The sequence below is a fragment of the Papio anubis genome, chromosome 19, assembly GCF_008728515.1.
Source record: "Papio anubis isolate 15944 chromosome 19, Panubis1.0, whole genome shotgun sequence".
NCBI classification, from domain to species: Eukaryota; Metazoa; Chordata; class Mammalia; order Primates; family Cercopithecidae; genus Papio; species Papio anubis.
Window position 1 is genome coordinate 37774783 of NC_044994.1, and position 19803 is coordinate 37794585.

Consider the following 19803-nt stretch of genomic DNA (forward strand, 5'->3'; position numbering starts at 1 on the left):
CATGGGGAGGGGGAGGAGAGAGAAAACATCCTAGGGGCAGAAACTCCAAGGAGAAAGTCGTAGAGGAGAGCAGCTTTATGTATGTTCATTTGTGATTGTTCCAGGCAGAGAGACGGAAGGTGCATTCACGTGGTATGGGAACAGAGAGGGGCACCCAAAGAGGAGATGCAAGGGAAAGACCAAGGAAAGACAATGTTAGGGCATAAACACTCAGCAAACGACTCTCTGGAAATAATAAAGGAGCTGCTGTAGAAAGAACAGGGAAAAGGACATTGTATGAAAAATTAGGCTGCTTAAAAGCACCAAGAACACAGATATGCATGTCTTGCATCAGAAAGTTACCTAGTTCACAGTTCTTGAATGAAGTGAATGGTTTCCTCTGTACTCATAACTGCACCCCTTCTAATATCAAAGCAGAGAGCAGCGTGTCCCCTTATTCAAGCCAGGAGGAAGGTTCCATTTGGAAATCCGCAAGGTAACCAGTGCTGACTGAGAGGGGCAGACATCAGCATGGTGCGTTAAAGATGTCATCCCTCATCACAACATTATAAAGGAAGTAAAGTTACCCCACTTTATACTGAGGAATCTGAGGCTCAGAAACAGTGAGTAACATGCCTGAGGTCATACAGCTTGACAGAGAAAAGCCAGTATTCAAACTCGGGTTTATCTGACTTGGAATTCCATGTGACTTGCGCTGCCTTGTGCATACAATATGGCAAGGCTATATTTTGTGACCCCCGCTTAAGGTGTGGATTTACAGAGACCAGGAAAAAGGCCAGGGAGGGAGGGTGGGTACAGAAGGAGGTGGTTTTTCCAAGAAGACCTGAGACTCACTACACACCCTCAGCCCTCACCAGTGCCACTGGGGCAGAAGGCTGCATGGGTGTCATGTGGAGGCAGCTTCAGGACGAGGTTCATAAATATGCATCATGGCCAAGTTGAGTGAAGGCATTAATGAAAAGCAAACATACAGGCAGAAGCTGGAAATATTGGACAGCACTAGAGTGGTTAAAAGTACAAAATTTGAAAAAAAAAAAGTATAAAATTTGAGTCAGACTTTGAGCAAGTTATTTAAACTCTGAGCCTCAGTTTGCTCATCTACAAAATGGGGACAATAGTATAATATAGGATTTTTGCGAATGCTCAACCATTTGTGGCAGTTATTATTCTCATTACTATCATTATCATGATTATTTCTATCAGGGACAGTGGCCCATTCGCATAAGGAAGTCATGGAGACACTAGTATGATTCCTTTCATTCCCAAAGCAGGCCACTCACACTGTCTCCTGGTGATTCATTTTTCTCCTTCAGGGAAACCCTAGCAGCTTATTTTCTCTTTATTTTACCAAGGAAAAAATGTTGGAAGGAGACTTGCCTGAACCTCAAAACTCTTATTATAAACCTAGACCTCTACACACTCTGCCTGAGCTGCTCAGGAGGCACTTGGAGGAAGGATGTCCCAAGCAGACAAGAACCCTGCGGTCTGGCGGGTGTCCAGCGGGTGGAGCCAGAGAGCTCCCAGCCACGGGCCACCTTGCCGAAGGCTGATAAGTATTATCTGCACATCCAAGCAGGCGGGAGACCCAGACGAAAGAAGACCTATGACATCTGCATGACTGGTTGTGGGATCATACATATATACATACATTTTAAATTCTGTGCTCATAAAAGTACATATGAGTTAGATTTTTGCCATAACAGAACAAGCCACAAAATTGAAATTTAAAAAGAAGGGGTAAGGAGGAGATATTTTAATTCAGTTTTAAATTTCCCTGCTATGGAATGTTTGCTTCCTGACTTTTAAAAAGGCAGCAGAGTATGTCCAAGAATTCTCACCTGGGAAGAGGGATATTCCAGGGAAACACAGACATTTTCGTTTTCTCCTCACTGGGAAAAAGGGCAGCTGACTTTCAGAAAACAACTTGCATGTACCTTGTCTTCCCCACCCTCCCAACAGCCCCTCAGGCCCTTGCTGGAGTCTTACATCTGTGTGGAAGTTGTGTCAAGTCTAAGAAAATTTCACCCCAGGAGCAGTCGCTTAGCTTCCAAGTCCACACAGCAGCAACCTGCCCCATGGTTTTTAGTTTGACACTGTGTTGATCCTTTCCAGTTGTAAATATTTCCAAAAATATGAGAAGGGGCCAGAGGAAACAGGAGAAGAAAAAGATGTATTTTTGTAGGATTATTGCTGGTCAAAGACCCTGGAATGCTGTGGAAACAGTGGCAAAGCAGTTGGCACCATGTCAAGAACAGAGAGAGAGAGCCATCAGTTACTGAAGCCAGGGGACCAGTTCCTTAGTGTTGCTTTGGCATTGATGCCTGAAGTGGGAGGAGAAAGCCGAGCCCACAAACACACAGAGCAGAGCGGGGCTCTGGGTATATAACTGTTAGGTGCCTCCCTTCAGCACCATCTCCTGAGAAGCACTCTCCCTTGTCGTGCAGCCAGGCAAATCTTTATCAGCCACTGCCTTCTGCTGCCGGGAAGCCAGCTAGAGTGGTGTAAGTACCCATCCTCATTTCTATTCATTTCCAACTATTCATCATTTGGGGCTTGTCTTCACAGTTCTAAGTCTTTTTTCTCTTTTTCTTTAGAAGAAAATGTTTTATATCACCAGAATTGATGAGAAGCAGCAAAATCAGAGTTCTGGTAGACTAGAAAGATATTTACCAAAGCCACAGCTTCCTCCTGGAAGCTCAAAGGCAGGCCTTTATTCGTGATTTCTGAAGCAAGGTGCATGCAGCACCTGAGTTGATGTGGAAGCAGGTTTGCAGGGAGGTGTCCACCCAGTGTGCTCAATGAGTCTGAGTGAATCAACACCATTAGGAGTTTCAGGCTGTGTTCTTGAAATCATAATTCAGGCTGTGTTCTTGAAATAAGTTTGAGACAAGTGTCTACGTGACTCAAAAGAAAAAAGTGGGCCACTGGGAATGGCCCTTTCCAGTGATGGATTTATGTACTCCTCTGCATGTGCTGTCATGCTGAAGGGAATGTTCTTGTGCACCCATCGGGAGAACGAGTCAGTCACAACTGAAGCCACGAATTTGGCAGCTTCCTTGCAGCTGCACTCTCTGGTGTCTGCAATCAAGACTTCTGGGAGTAGCGTTTTCTGAGGAGGGAAGAGTTTTAACCAGGATACAGGAATGTCTGACAGCATTTTCTTTGTTTCCAATTACAGCTTTAAAGAAAACTGGGCATCTCCTGCTACTTAAAATCAAAAACTACATAAAATAAAGATTATAGTAAGTACCAAATAAGTGTCAATGCTGAGAGTCTCTTTATTATGCTAGAGCATGAGTGTTTAAATGCTTTCTTCTATATCCATATCCAACACTTCATATTATTTTTAAAAGTAATAGCTGAAGCATGGAAAATTGAAGACTTCAGGTCTCTCCAATTGCACAAAGTTCTAGTACATGCTGGCAATAGAATGTATTTCATTTTGTGTAATAAAATAGAGGATATTAGTTGAATTGAAATCTTGATATTGCCTTGTATTAAAAATGCTAAGCACTGCTTCACTTTACTAGTGACCTGGGATATGAAAAGCGCTTTTTGACTTCTGCTGGAAAGCTCTTCAGGTGCAGTTTCCAGGATATTCTTGGGATGTTAACTTCAGCACACACAAGCCTTGCTGTAGATGTGCCAGCTTTGAGGCACAGGGAGACATTTGTCAGAGAGTAACTGCTTCTGACAAGAGCGTAGAGTGAAAGTGGGGATAGCAGAGCTCTTTCTTTGTGGTTGTTCAACCCCCACCTCAAGATTAGTTCAAAGTGACCGTGAAGACAGTCTGTGCCCACCGCATCGCTGAGTCCTAGCCCCCACTGCCTACTCCAGCACACCGAAACTGCTGCTTCACTTGTTTGTCGACTTGAACAGAACCTTGGGTGGCATTAATGTGCCTGGCTCGACTGAAAAATTGAGAACCAGAGCTGACCTATTCCGTAAGACCCACTCTGCCTGCCACGTGCTGAGTGAATTTGGATGGTGCCCACTCTGAACCTCGGTTTTCTCTTATATAAAATGAAGGCTTGAACTATGTGGTCTCTAAAATCCTACCTAGCTCTCAAATTTCCCTATCTCTTGGTTCTAGGAAAATATTGATGTTGAGCTCAAGGAAGGGGTTCTCCAAGGTGTGTGATATTGGTGGTAGGGGAAAGGCAGGCGCCAGGCAGGGGCAGAAAGGGAAGGCGTCCACACTGAGAGAATGTGACAACCCCTGCTTGTCTCTTTTTTCATTCTTCACTCTTTCTTCTTTGTTTTTAGCTTTATATAACATGAGATCCCTACCACTGGGTTTCTTAACCATTTGTTCTTTATCAAATAAAAATATTCATAATGCAACACGCAGGCACATCAGTGTGGTGCAGAACTAGCCAGCTAGTTCACCACAGGTAAATACACACACATGCATATGCACATACACAGGTAAATACACACACATGCATGCACATACACAGTTTTTACCTGAGACATGTCAGAAGTATTTCCCAACACTGGATTTTTCCAAGTCACTCTGGTAAAGGGTAGGTTTTCAGGTTTCAAGGCCAAGCCAGTAGAAGAAAGTAAAAATAGAATAAACAACAGGGGGAGAAAAAGAGAAATACCACACACACAACTGTTTCAGAACTTCTGGAAAAGGAGTGATATTCTTGGATGCAATGGAAGTTTTAAAAAGGAAAAAGAAAATTTACAAAAAGCTGCCACACTTGTGGAATTCAACTAAAAACTGTTTATTATTAACAAAGTGATGTTCAAAATGTAAGAGTTCCTGGCCTGGCATGATGACTTATGCCTATAATCCCAGTGCTTTGGGAGGCTGAGGTGGGAGGATCGCTTCAGGCCAGGAATTCAAAACCAGCCTGGACAATACAATGAGACTTTGTCTCTGCAAAAAGGAAAAATAAAGATAAAATAAAATAAATTGGATGTGGTAGCACAGGAAAAAAACAAACAAAAAAAACCACACCATTTAAGAGTCTCTTAAAGCAGGCTTGTGAATGCATACAAAGCGTGGCTATTATCTTACTACAGCAAACAGAGCCCACATCATGTATCCTTCTCACATTTCATAAACAAGGCCAGGGGAACCTGCTGTGGGGCAACCTGTTGCTTTGGTGTTGGTCCTCAAGATGCAGCCCTCACAATCTGCCCCCAAACATATCAGAATGTGAACCCCCTCCTCCCCCTCTGGAAGAGGCGGCTTCAGATCCAACAGCAGAGACACGCAGCAGAACAAAATCTGGTCATTGGTCCCTGTGTAGGATGACTTCCCATTTTGTTTTTTTAAGCAAAATAAATGAACATTTAATTTCCATAGTCAGCTGGTTGTGTCTCCGCCCACTGAGAGCACTTTGGTGAAGGCAAAGTCCTCCCCCTCTGTTAGAGGTCTCCCGTGTGGGGTCACATCTTCCCTCACCAGGAACCCACTGGGCACACTCCAGCCCTGCTCAGCTTGCCTTTTGCGTGGTCATTAGAGCTAGGGCACATGTCATGCTGATTCACATACTTTTGCCCTTTGTCATGTATTGAGAAAAAGTAAGGATGAATGGACGGTCTTTGATTGGCGGCGCTGGTGATGCCTGTCATGGTCCTGTTTGGAAGGACCCTTTTGGAACTAAAGCTGGTGAAGCAGCGCGCAGAGGCATCACCCGGCTAAACTTGGCCCTGGCAGATGGGTCGCAGGAACAGGTATGCTTCCTTCGTGCAGCCTCTGGCTCGGGGGACCTGGGAGCCTGCTCCAAACTCTGGTGTATCTTTTCTGGGCAGATCCTGGGAAGTGGGGGTTGGCTGTGAGCTGAGTCAAAGGCACAGGGATCTTGGTCCAAAAAGTCCGACAGTGCTCACCTTGGTTTAGAGACTGGACCATTGAGCCGAGTTTTGACAGCCAAGGAAGAGCTGGGGGAGAAGTCACCTGGAGTTTTACATTTACCCTGCGTCTATTTTATTAGAGTGCCTTTTATTTATTGTCCCTTCTTCTTAGTTGAAATTAATGGCCTACTTCACTGGGGCTAAGATGTTTGAATATCAGCAGAAGGTCCTGGCTCCATAGCCTTGCCTTGTCTTCCCAGTTAGGATGTGTGGACTCTTAAAGTCCCCTAAGAAATGCAAATATTCTAGCATGGCAAAATTCTAGGGCAAACTACAACTGTAAGTTATGGATTTCTCCTAAGTGGTTCTCATTCCTGACTTCTGGAGCAAGTAGTCAGGGCTCCTAGGGGCTCCAGAAGGGTTAAGCAGTTCAGAATAAATGGTTCCTGGGGACTCCAAAATAGCAGCAACTGTCTGCTCAGGTCATGAGAAGACCCCTCTCTGCAGAACATCCTAGCCCTACAACCCATCCCAATTATGTTCAAATTAGATTCACAAATGGCAATAAGTCTCCTATATGTTGGGCTGTTGATTTGGAGAAAACTAGTTTAATCTTTACTTAACTCTGGGTGGCTCAACAGGAGACTCAGGCCATTCAGGTTCTCAATCACGTCTGGCCAGTTATATTATCAGGTTTCAAATCTGTATCTCCAAAATCTGAGGTCATGGGCTATTTCAAGCCCTCTAGAACAAATGTATGCTGAGAATTTTGAGAACATGAATTTGTTTATTCTGAAATAGCCCATGTTCCTGCTTTGGCAGTTGATGGAAAATGCTGCTTCAGTGTTTTCATTTGATGCTGCCACCTTAGGGTTTTATAGATTCAGTTCCAGAAACTCAAGGCAGTTATGTCTTTGGGCTGCTTGTCCTTGCCTGAGCTGAAGCCTGATGCCTCCCGTAAGTTGGTATGGCTTTGAAAATGGGTCACTGCAGCAGAGTCATGCAGTGTTTCTTTGGTCATGTCTTATGTGGCTGTGGCTTCAACATTTCACAATTATGCCTTCCAGGGTCTGATGATTTTGGCGTTTCCCTGCTTCCCAATTGACCTGGCTGTGCTGTTGACTGTTCTTGCACACTCAAGGTGGTTTTGCCATTGGCTTCCTCCCTCAGCCTGCCTCTGGGATTATGCCACTGGTATTCTTTTGCATCTACTATCAGCACAATGAAATCATTTTTGTCTTCAAGGTACCAAATTCTGGTGATATTGGTGCTTTCTTGCAGATACTTATCATGACAAGTGAATGGTCCCATAGTGAACACAGTCATGGTTATAGTGTTCATATGTTCCAGAGACATGTTTCCTATAATTTTGCCCTGTACATTTTTCTATCATACAATCCTTAGATTACAACTCTTTGGTTTTCAACAGCTTTGTCCAATTCCATCTTTCCCAGTTTCTCTATCTTGGTGAAATATCCTTCTTGCCTGGTTTTACATATTTAAATAACAAATTCCAAAAGTAAAGAGTATCTGAGACAGTCACATGACCTAAGGACAAATTCAAGCAATCTTGGACTTGCAGAGGGTGGGGAGGCCATGTCAACTCACACAATTTTTAAACATTCTTCCCTTTCAATATTTTAAAAACAAAATATTTTTTGTAAAATGAAAATTAAAAAAGGCTACCTGTCTTGGCAAGTAGCTGCTCAGCCCGCATTGGTGAGCAGGCCATTCCATAACCTGATTTCTTACTCCTTAAATGACAGCATGGAGCTAACGCACTTAATTTTAGCTCTTTCTACAAGATTTGACTCATTCTGTTGACATTAACTGTTTTTCAGTCTTCTCAACTAGACTGAGCTCCTTAAGTGCAGGAAATACGTGCTCAGTAAATGTTTGTTGGACCAGACACTGAACCTTATGAAATTAAAGACCAGAACCTTTCCATGGTAGCATTAGAAACACTGATGGCAAAGGTACAGTGGGATTTGGGTTTGGATAATAAGCTCTGTGGTGGTGTTTCAGGAGGAAAACGGTGCTCTCTTAGTTCTATGGAACACAGTGGTCCAGATCTTCTACTGTAACCAGGCCCAAGGCTGGCTGATCCGGAGGGCGCTGCCTTAGGGATACTTATAAGCTCTGTCCCTCCCTCAAGGAGCCAGAGGAAGAGACGGCCATGGAGGACAGCCCCACTATGGTTAGAGTGGACATGGGTGAAAACCAGGTTTCACCATGTAAAGGGAGAAGGTGCTTCCCCAAAGCTCTTGGCTACGTCACCGGCGATATGAAAGAACTTGCCAACTGGCTTAAAGGTATTTATCCTTTCATCTTTTTGGAGAGGCAGGAGAAGTAGCTTTGGGGGAAATGGTTTCCTGGTACTTCTACTTATATCTTTAGTCATATTCTCCAACTTTTTATAGATCTCTTTACTCACCATATTTTTTTTTTACTTTTTATCTTTTAACCTGCAAACCTCTCCACCATTTTTTTTTTTCTTATGGAGACAGTAGCCAGGGCCCAGCTCCTATGAGAAGACACCTGGCTTCATCTTGTAGTTTCAGTACTTAAAACTTAAATTTTACTATTGGTGATTCATTCCTTTGGCTTCAGAGTTTGTGCCTATAAGCATGATAAATAAGCGCATTAGATGCTTTCAGGAGCTTAGATTCTAGGAGGGGCAGTGTGGGTTGAGCATACAGTAGACAGATGCTTTCAGGAATCTGGGTGCCACTAAAGCGACAATGGGTTCAGAGAGAAATATTAAAGAAATATCAAAAATGTTTCACTTTCAGGAGGTTTTGCCGATTTTGCTCAGGGTGGGCCTGTGGTTGAGGAGTCTCACTTGGCTGCTTCCTTAGCTCTGCTTTACCTCATCCCTTCCAGACAAACCTGCGGTGCTCCAGTTCATTGACTGGATTCTCCGGGGCATATCCCAAGTGGTGTTCGTCAACAACCCCATCAGTGGAATCCTGATTCTGGTGGGACTTCTTTTTCAGAACCCCTGGTGGGCTCTCACTGGCTGGCTGGGAACAGTGGTCTCCACTCTGACGGCCCTCTTGCTCAGCCAGGACAGGTAGGTGTACCCTTTCAAGCCTTCTCAGCTCCCTTCTAAGACACAGGGGCTGACAAGTTCCTATGGGCAACAGTGATAAAATCACATCCTTCCCAGAAGAAACAACCTTTAGTCCACAGAACTCTTTATATTTGTTTTTAGTCAGAGGTCAGGGAATCAGTTACAGTCTCTTGCTCTTGATATCTGAATAAGTGGCTGGTCTAAATGATGCCAGATTCTTGTGGCATTACATCCTAACCAGGACTAAGCTGTAAGTAATTCCCTGGAGAGGTTCTGAAGGGATCTTCTTTAATGATTGATAAAATTATTTGTCATCAGCATTCTACTTGGGAAAAAAGTGCATATGAATTCAGGAAAAGTTTTAGTGGCTTAATAACACCCTTTATATCTTGCTGCCATGATGAGTTTAGCAAACTCATTCTTCATAGACAGTGCAAAGGTCAGCTCAGCTCCTGGAGAAAAGAATTACCAAGGTCACCTCAGCTCCTGGAGGAAAGACTTACCATAAATTCCAATTAAGTGGATTCTGACTTAAGAAGCCTTAGTGGGTGTTCTGATATATTCATTAGATTAGAAATAGCATGCACTTTATTCATTGATCTGTCATTGAAGAAGTGATGAGCTGACTCTCACCAGGGTAGTAGACAGTTCCCCACTGGCCAGTTCCTTCAGGGAGGGAACCAGTATTCTAGGTGTCTGGGATCAATGCATACTCCCAAGTGTGGTCATTACACAACTAAGCTCTTGTAACACTCACTGCAAATTGCCTAAAGAGGTCCATGGGGAGAGAGTTAGCAAATGCTCCACTTTTCCATCAATTTCAAAGAGTCTGATTTGCCCCCTGTAGAAGAGGATTTTATAGCCTAGGTTAAACTCTATTCCAATGCATGCCAAGAAAGTCTTCTCAGTTTGGGGATAGAGTCTAGAATTGTGCTATATTGAATATTCCTTTATTATTTTGCTCCAATGAAATATGATCAACTCATATTTTATCAGATATCATTTAGAAGACAAGTCATACGTGTTAGTTTCAGATGTTTTACTTTCCTTGGTCTGAAAAGACTGCATTAAAATGGCAATCTTCTGTTTTAAGTAAATATATGTCTTCCTGTGGCTTTAACTATGGCATTCCACAAGTTGTAGATGTGGCCATTAATTTTCCACTGATCAAACTCAAGCATTAACATCTCCAAGTCAGTTGTTGAGAGGACAAGTCTGCATAGCTCTCCATTGTCATGTGTAGTCCCAGTTTCTGGCTTGCACCATTGCAAATTGCATCACCTCCCATTTGCCCTCAAGGATTATTTAAGGGAGACAAAGAACTTTTGAATAGGGAATCCCACCTCTAATGTTCATCCGATTAATGTACGTGACATCCTCTTGCCTGTTGCAATGGTGCCTCCTGGCCCAGTTAGAAACAAGTCAAGAAGCAGCTGTCATGCTATCTTTTACCAGCCCCTGCGGTGTGGTTCATTGGCTGTAGCACCTCCTGTTCAAGCCCAGCATTAGGCCTCACCCACTCACTTCACCATCTTTACTCCCCTGTCCCCCTATAGACATCACCCTTGAGTGACAGGCCCTTGGGAAGTGGATCCTGTGCCTTTCATGGTGCCAGACACTGCCAACTCTTAGTTGTGGGAGTCCTGGCGTGTCAGGTCAATCAATGTAGGTACCCATCAACAGTGGATTATATAAAGAATATGTAGTACATATACACCATGAACTACTACATAGCCATAAAAACGATTGAAATCAGCAACGTGGATGCACCTGGAGGCCAATATCCTAAGTGAATTAAGGTAGTAACAGAAAATCAAATACAGCACGTTTTCACTTATAATTAGGAGCTAAACATTGGGTAAACATGGACACAGAAATAGTAGACAACTGGGACTCCAACAGAGGAGAGGAAGGGAAACAAGGGTTGAAAAGCTACCTATCGGGTACTTTGCTCACTATTTGAGTGACGGATTCAATAGAAGCCCAAACCTCAGTCAGCATCATGCAATATATCTATGTAACAACCCTGCACATGTACCCCTTCAATCTAAAGAAGGAGAAGATGGGGAAGAAATGAGATTGAATACTAAGCAAAAAGCAACCTCAGAAAGAATTGGGTGCTCAACAAGCACATAATTAAATGGGGTACTTCTCCAAGTAAGAGAAAAGCAATCATTCTTCTTTGCAATAACTTTGAAATGTATGTTTGGAGACAACAAAATAGAAGTATCAGAACACAAAAATGTATACTAAGCTGGAAGATTAATGTTGATAAGATCAAAGACACTAGAAAGTGAATTTACATTTCAGGAATCTCTCTCACCAAGAAATCAAACTTAGGCAACAGTTTCATATGCTAAAAGTGCTATTCAAGTCAGAGGCTCTTGATTTAAAAGAATAACTTTCCAAAGGAAAGGCTAAAATAGAGCAGATTGCCTTGCTAAACTCCCCTTTCCTCTCAGCCGCTGTAGACCTGTCTTTAACTGTGACACCTGTAGAGGGAGTCGTTCTCTATCAGGGGTCCCCAACCCCTGCACTGGAGACAGGTACCAGTCTGTGGCCTGTCTGTGGGAACTGGGCCGCACAGCAGGTGAGCGGCAGGCGAGGAGCATTACCACCTGAGCTCCGCCCCCTGTCAGATCAGCAGCAGCATTAGATTCTCATAGGAGTGTGAACCCCATTATGAACTGCGCATGTGAGGGATCTAGGTTGCTCACTCCTTATGAGAATCTAATGCCTGATAATCTGAGGTGGAACAGTTTCATTCTGAAATCATCCCCCATTCCCCATTCATGGAAAATTGTCTTCCATGAAACCTGTCCCTGGGGCCAATAAGGTTGGGGACTGCTGATCTAAATGCACATTTATATTTTTATCTATGTATATTTCACTTAATGTCTTTATTAGTTTTTGTACGATGCTTAGACTTTGAGATACATTTCCAAATATAATTTCATGTTTTAATATGAATATGATCTGGAAGTTACTAGTGTTATTTATGTGCAAGTGCAACCGAAGCCCACCCAGGAAATGTCCATGCTGTGTCTCTTGCCCCTCAGGTCATTAACAGCATCTGGGCTTTATGGCTACAATGCCACCCTGGTGGGAATACTCATGGCTGTCTTTTCGGACAAGGGAGACTATTTCTGGTGGCTGTTACTCCCTGTATGTGCCATGTCCATGACTTGGTAAGTTACCATTGGTTTTCAAAATGCCTTTTTAAAAAAAACATGGCAGGAGGAAGGAATGGGAGTTGTTATATGGGCATAGAGTTTCAGTTTTGCAAGATGAACAATATTCTTTGAATGGATAGTGGTGATGGTTGCACAACAATGTGATTGTCCTTAATGTCACTGAGCTGCACACTTAAAAATGGTTAGCCAGGTGCAGTGGTTCTTGCTTGTCATCCAAACTATTCAGAATGCTGAGGGGGAAGGATCACTTGAACCCAGGAGTTAGGTGCTGCAGTGAGCTATGATTATATCACTGCACTCCAGTTCCTAGAACCTCCTTGCTTGGGCTAAGTAAAAAGAAAGAGGAGGAGGAGGAGGAGGAGGAGGAGGAGGAAGAGGAGGAAGAGGAGCAGGAGGAGGAAGAGAAGGAAGAGGAGCAGGAGGAGGATAAACAGTTAAAACTGTAAATTTAAAATTGGATTCCAGTAGATTCTGTCTATTGGAAACAGAAACAACCATTTTAAAAGATGTATATTTCCTTACAACCAGTTATTTGGCCTTTTGTCTGATCTGGCTACATATCCACCAATATCTCTCAACCAGAGGTTCTCAACCCTGGCTGCACATTAACACTTCTGTGGAGAGCGGAAAACAGTGCTGCAATGGACATAAAAATGCAGGTGTCTTTTTGGTAGACACACACTGATGCACGTGGCCCCCATACACCTGACTCCTCCCTCCCAAGACTCTACTGTCATTGGTCTGCAGTAGCACCTGGGCATTGGGAGTGCTAAAGCTTCCCAGGTGACTCTAAAGTATAGCCAAAGTTGAGACCCACTTCCTCCATCATTGCCTCTCAAACTTGAGTGCTATGAGAATCACCTGCAGGGCTTGTTACAACACAGGCACCTGCTCCCAGGTCCCAGGGTTTCTGATGCAGTCTGCCTGAGGTGGAGCCTGATAATTTGCATTTCTAATGCATTCCCAGATGATGCTGGGAGAACCACTGTGCCTACGTGAATTCTTACCCACCTGCCCCCCAGGTCTCCCTTAGAAAATTTTTGTTTACTGAATTCCCTTCAAACTAGTTTTTATGTTGACAATGTCTTAAATCCTTTTCCTGGAAACAGAGATTTCCTTCTTTCTATATTGCAGTTAAATATAAAATACTAATATGCACATAAATAAGAAGCACAGCCTGTTGTGGGCAATGTCTGCAGAAGGGCCACCCACCCTTGCTGCACCCACAGGTGTGTAGAGGACCTACCTGTAGAGCCAACCTCTTCAGGAGGTCATTTGGGACCTGCTCTGAAGAACAGGTTCATGGGAAGGAGGCCTCGCCTGCAAGTGCTCACCACACTCCCTTCCACAATCCAGGAAAATGGGAGTTCTGGTCTTTAAGTGATAGCTTTTTGATTGGGTCAAGTGAGAACCTACGGGGGACCTGGAGACCATGCAGCCCAGCCCACCAGTTTATAGGTTCAGAGCCTGAGGAGATGCACCTTGCCTAGGTCATGCAATTTATCAACAGCTCAAGGACACACACTCTGCCCCTCCGACTGTGAGATCCTTTTCCTCCAGCTCACACTACCTGCATCCTTGAACGATTGGTTTTTTTTCCAAAAATAGGTATATTAAAGAAATGATATATGCCAAATCAGGATCACAGTTGCCTCTAGTGGGGAGGGAGTGACATAAGAGCAAGCAGAGGGACGAAGGGGACTTTAACTATGTAGACATTATTTTATTTTGTATGTCATAAGTACTTCAAAAATATTTTTTAAATCTCAATATATAGCTCACTCTGAACAACCCGAGAGTAGAATTTTTCAAAAGCCAAATAAGCTGAGAGTTGATTTTTTTTACTTTATGTAGTATTTACTGCCTCTATAATAGAATTTATCCCAAGTTTTCTTTCTGTGGCAAATTTGCCAACACAATATGTAAGGGGCCTATTGGCAGGTGAAATAAAGGCCCTCCAGAGTATAGCGAGATTCCATGTGTCAGCCTGGTTTGTCACATACACATTCTTCTGCTCTGTTCTTTTTTTAGCCCAATTTTCTCAAGCGCATTGAATTCCGTGCTCAGCAAATGGGACCTCCCTGTCTTCACCCTCCCTTTCAACATGGCGCTGTCAATGTACCTTTCAGCCACAGGACATTACAATCCGTTCTTTCCAGGCAAATTGGTCACACCTGTAACTACAGCTCCAAATATCTCCTGGTCTGACCTCAGTGCCCTGGAGGTAAGACACTGGCTTCTCACATTCCCCCTGGCTCTGCAAGATACGCAATGGCCTCTGGTCAATTGTCCACAGGTGTCAGAGTCCCCTAGATGCTCAGGACTATGGTGGCCTTTCTGCCTTCATCTTGCCATTTAAAGCATTTGTTCTACTCCAGAACATTAGGGTCTAAGGGATTTTTTAAAATTACTATTTAGCCAAGCTAATTTTTCTGCCTTTTCTCCTAAACATCTACAGTGCTAATCCCAGAGTACAGTTCCACTGGGAGTCACTCAATTGTAGCTTGGGGTTGGGTGATGGAAGCCAGCCCTTAGGGCATGTGGCCTCCAGCCTGGTTTTAAATCTTCCACAGTCTACTCCCTCCAATCAAAAAACTGGATGCTTAGAGTTTATGACAGAACCTCTCTATTCTGCTTTTCCTTATGGCATAGCTCATAGAACATCTACAATAATTTAGGGTTCCCAAGCTTTGGTAGGCATCAGAATCACCTGGGGAGTTTTCAATACCCAAACAGGCTTCATCTCAGACCCTCTAAATCATAATCTCTAAGTGTGGGGACTGGAACCTGTTTTAACAAACTCCCCAAATTGTGATGCGGGCCAGAGTTTGAGAACCTCTGTATTAACGGATGAATCCTATGTATCTCTTTAAAGATGACCATAAAGAGATCTCGTACTTTTGAAAACCTGGCTAACCCAAATCAAATTCCAGCTCTTCCTGTTGGTGTGTAATAAATATGTTTAAGGTTTCTGGACTATCAAGAACAAGAGAATACCTGAAATTAGAAGAAAACCAAAAAAACAAACAAAAAAACCAAAGCACATTACCTTTTTAATGTGCTCTCCCACTGTCAGGTTATGAAACGCCCTTTTCTGTCTTCTTTGTTGAGTGATCAAAACACGTGAGGAGCTCAAGTCACCTTCTCTTTAGCTTCTTGCCAGAAAATTAAATGAAGCACCTGGAAATAATTCAGAAGGAAAAATCAAAGATTCATTAGAACTACCCACGAAAAATAACAGTATAAAATAGCATTAATCTATCTAGAACTGCACGAACACAGGAGCCACTAGCCCCACGTGGCTATATAAATTTAGATGTAGTATTGTTAAAAATTGAGTTCCTCAACCTCTCTAGCTACATCTCAAGTGGTTGATAGCCACATGTGGCTAGGACCCACTGTGTTAAACATCACAGATACAGACTATTCCATCATCTCAGAAAGTTCTCCTGCACAGTGCTGATCTGGGGCAGGAGCAGCTTTGTCCTTCTCCTCACTCCGAATGACCAGTCCATCATCAGCACCAACCCCAACCCTATGGCTACCTGAGACAGAGTTCTGCAGTCAAATCCGGAAAAATAAAAAATAAAAAGGGTATGCTGTCTTTGCCAAGTTTCCTGGTCTAGAAATACCAAAATGTTTAGACATGAAGACCCAGCATGGGCTAGAAGAATTGAGTCCATGTTAGTTAGGGTAGAGTCAAACTCACACTATGGTCTGGTGCCCAACCAGAAGTTCAGCTGTAAAGAATGGTCATTTGTTAGGTTCAGTCAAACCTTGTTCGCTCCTGAGAACTGCAATTCTGTGAACAGAATAACTAAATTCAGGCCTCAGCCAGAAAGCAGAATTGTGACATTTCCATGTATTTTTGTGTTTTGAGACCTGCTTGACAGTTGTTCGTAACTAGAATAAGCTAAAGATATCTTGGTTTAAATGAATACATGTTCCACTTAATGACAGAAAAGAAAATTCACAAACTTGCTAATAATTGCTTCTAAATTGTGGATAAGATAACCTGGTATTGGGTCTCTGGCTTTAGCATAAGCATCCAAATTGTATGGTGATAATAATCTCTCTATTGAACAAAGGGATGCATGGATAGATTAGATCACCCTCAGCACTGGTGGACATTTGAAAGCAAAAGAAGTGTCAGCTGTGGTTCCTGCCATCCCCACTGGGAGCATGGCAGAGCCTCACAGCCGGGAGCAGTGAGTGGCACCACACTGAGACCTTATCAGTGACCCAGGCCAAGTGTCAGTGCAAGCAGGAGAGCCCGTGAGCACAGGGGGAACTTTAAGAAGGCATGTTTGGCATGCACCAGGGAAGGGCTGGTGTGTCTCTGGGGATAAAGCTGAAGAATGACTGGGATTTTTCTGTAATCAAGGAGAGGGAATTTTAAAAGGTAGTAACACTGTTCTTGAAAGAGATAAGGTATATCCAGTGTAAAATTATATTGTAGGAGTTTGTGGGTGTCCTGTGGGTTTCTGTTCAGTTGTTTCGGTGGCATTTTAAAAAAAATTTCTTTTGCAGTTATTGAAATCTATACCAGTGGGAGTTGGTCAGATATATGGCTGTGATAATCCATGGACAGGGGGCATTTTCCTGGGAGCCATCCTACTCTCCTCCCCACTCATGTGCCTGCATGCTGCAATCGGATCATTGCTGGGCACAGCAGCAGGTGAGCACAAGAGCCCTTACCAAATATTGAGCACCTCCTCCATCCCGTGCATTGCCTCAGGCATCTTCTGTGCTCCAGATCTTTCTTGAGAGCATGGCTTCCTAGGGACCAATGGGAATTCCTGGGATGCTTGCTGCTAACCTTCAATCCCACCCTCAGTCTCCTTCCAAACATCCTGCCTTTAGTCCTGAGCTCTGACCCCTCCTGTCTTGTCTAACAGGACTCAGTCTTTCAGCCCCATTTGAGGACATCTACTTTGGACTCTGGGGTTTCAACAGCTCTCTGGCCTGCATTGCAATGGGAGGAATGTTCGTGGCGCTCACCTGGCAAACCCACCTCCTGGCTCTTGGCTGCGGTGAGTCTCCCACACCCCTGGGGGAGGGCTGCCCATGACTACAGGATCTCAATCAAGGACAAGCAGTAAAAACGGACTGCGTGAAAAATCAGGGCCAGGGTTCTGGCTTGAGCCCACTTGCTAAATGTGTGAACAGGACAAGTGACGTCCCCTGAGAGCATTAAAGTCACCCCTGCCTACCTCTCTGATGACTGTGAAGGCAGGAGCCTATTGAGTCATATTAACATCCTAAAATATGGATGTTTGGGAGGATAGAAAAAAAATCCCAGTTATTCTTCAGCTTTATCCCCAGAGATACACCAGCCCTTCCCTGATGCATGCCACACATGCCTTCTCAAAGCTCCCCCGTGCTCATGGGCTCTCCTGCTTATGCTGACACTTGGCCTTGGCCACCGAGAAGCTCCCAGCGTCGTGCCACTCGCTGCTTCTGGCTGTGAGGATCTGCCATGCCTCCCACTGGGGATGGCAGGGACCACAGCTGACACTACTTTTGCTTTCAACTGACTTGTCCTGCGTTCTTCAAACTAGTTGTTTGACCCAAGAAACTAAAGGGAAATAACTCCAGCTAAATACAAAGCAATGTCTCCTGGTGAATCAGGGTTGATGACATTTACCCCTTTGAGCGTCACAGTAACCCAGCCATTCTAAGACTTGAGAATGCATCAGAATCACCTGAAAGACTTGTTAAAACACAAATCGCTGCCCCCCCACCCCCGTCTGATTCGTTGTTAGAGGTGGGGGAAAGAATTTTTTTTTATTTTTCTGAAAAACAGTCTCATTCTGAGCCAAGATAGTGCCACTGCACTTCAGCCTGGGCAACAGAGCAAAACTTCATCTCAAAAACAAAAACGGGTCTCATTATGTTGCCCAGGCTGGAGTGCAGTGGTGTGAACACAGCTCACTGCAGCCTCAACCTCCCAAGTAAAGTCGCTAGGACCACAGGCATGCCACCACGCCTGGTTAATTTTTTGTTTTTTACGGAGACCGGGTCTCCCTATGTTGCCCAGGCTGATCTGGAATTCCTAGGCTCAAGCAATCCTCCCACCTCCACCTTCCAAAGTGATGGGATTACAGGAGTGAGCCACCACTCCGGCAGAATTTCCACTTCTAACAAGTTCTCAGGAGGCACTAATGCTGTTGCTCTCGAGACCACATTTCAAGAACTGCTGTATTAATCCTTTCTGACTCCCAGTGTTCTAGCCAGACTCAGCCTATCAGAGGAAGAAGGCATTCTGAGACCTCCACTCCATCCTTCTTACTTTACTGTTGGGGTCCTGAGGCCAGAGAGACTAAGGAATGTGCTGCAGGGAATCTGGACAGTGATGGGTAAATCCACACCCAGAACCCACACTTACCATCCACTTCCAGAGTTATCCCACCGCACTCCTCTGCTTTCCCTTTTGTAGCATTCAGGCCCTCATGGCAACCTCTTAGGTGAAAACAGATTGCATGTGATTTGAATCTGAAAAGCTAATAGATGTCCCAGGTGGATAGTGAGTGGCAGCTCATTCACCCATAGCCTCTGGCATCCCTAATGCAATCAAAGTGTAAGCATTTAAGATAATGTTCTAGAGTGGAGAGAATGAGATTCACTTGGGAACAAAAAGGAGGCGGGACAGTGTAATGTGGAGAAATTATTTCTAATCTAGTGGAAATATATGTCTAGAGTCAGTTTATCACCAGATTAATCAAGCCAAGATATTTAAACAGTTATGAAAACGGTGGGCCACGTATAAGGCAGGGTTTAGAATAGATTTGTGCACTGGCAGAAAATGGGATGGTACCAAGGGTTTCTAAAGACCCATTCCATTTTGATGTGATGCTATAGCAAGAGTATATACATAACTCAGGTTGCTGGGTGTAGCCATGTAGATGTCATTTTTGTCAAGTTATTTACTATTACTCAGCTATTTAACCTAACAGTTCTGTTGAAATGTTGTGCTCTTTCTCCAAATTTGTTCACGAGCTTAGGACAAAGGAGAGGGTTACAGACAGGTGCTGTAGCCACCTGAGTTCAGCTGTGTTAGAATGTTTATCTTACAACCTTTCAGCTTTATTCTGAGATTGGTTAGGAGTTTCCACCTGAGTTCAGCTAGGTTCAAATGTTTATCCTACAACCTTTCAGCTTTATTCTGAGATTGGTTAGGGGTTTCCACCTGAGTTCAGCTGGGTTCGAATGTTTACCCTACAACCTTTCAGCTTTAGTCTGAGATTGGTTAGGGGTTTCAAACCTTTATTTGGGATGCATACCTTTACTTTTCTGGAGGCAGTAGCCATAAATATGTATTAAACACACATGATACAGTTAAGACAGTACCAGGAAGAGCAAGGAGTTTAGGAGCTTTAGGATCCATGCAGTTCCTGCACACAGAGTGTTACAGTAGAGGGCAGAAGCCAGGCAAGAGAGGGAGCCCAAGAGGACCGTGCAATCTTTGTGGAAGAAGAAGGAGAAGTCCACAGTACAGGATTCTCCAGGGGCCCATTTCCATTCAGAATTATCACAAAGTGCCTTCTGGAGAAGGGGGCTTTTCCATAAATGCTAGAAAATAAGAGGAGGAATTATGTTTGGTGGAAAGGGTGGTGCAGGCCAGCATGGGGACAGCCTGAGCATGTCCTTCAAGATCAAGGAGAAGGCATTTTGAGAGCACAGGAGATGGCAATGAGGTTTTTGTTTTTCCGTTTTTTGTTTTTT

At 43.8% G+C, this 19803-nt stretch overlaps 1 protein-coding gene and 1 long non-coding RNA gene across 8 annotated transcripts in view; one reads left to right on the forward strand and one right to left on the reverse strand.

Annotated features, from left to right (window-relative positions):
• LOC116271474 overlaps positions 1-18576 on the reverse strand; it is a 96921-nt gene extending 78345 nt beyond the window's left edge. Inside the window, exons 1-2 of the long non-coding RNA XR_004180063.1 lie at positions 18467-18576; positions 15128-15258 (exon numbers count right to left, since the gene is read on the reverse strand). This is a non-coding gene — a long non-coding RNA (uncharacterized LOC116271474). The remainder of the gene's footprint in view (positions 1-15127; positions 15259-18466) is intronic.
• The window catches only part of SLC14A1 (solute carrier family 14 member 1 (Kidd blood group)), a 59446-nt gene that overhangs the window by 29019 nt on the left and 10624 nt on the right, over positions 1-19803 (forward strand). The window contains exons 3-11 of one of the 7 annotated variants that reach the window (XM_031658800.1): positions 1353-2501; positions 3179-3242; positions 3531-5691; positions 7967-8123; positions 8695-8884; positions 11944-12072; positions 14110-14302; positions 16609-16756; positions 16977-17111. In XM_031658800.1, coding sequence (XP_031514660.1) covers positions 5545-5691; positions 7967-8123; positions 8695-8884; positions 11944-12072; positions 14110-14302; positions 16609-16756; positions 16977-17111 — 1099 coding nt within the window. In that variant the 5' untranslated portion in view covers positions 1353-2501; positions 3179-3242; positions 3531-5544. Of the gene's footprint in view, positions 1-1352; positions 2502-2594; positions 5692-7966; positions 8124-8694; positions 8885-11943; positions 12073-14109; positions 14303-16608; positions 16757-16976; positions 17112-19803 lie in introns of all 7 variants that reach the window. The other 6 variants (XM_031658799.1, XM_031658798.1, XM_017951692.3 and 3 more) reach the window with 6 other exon arrangements.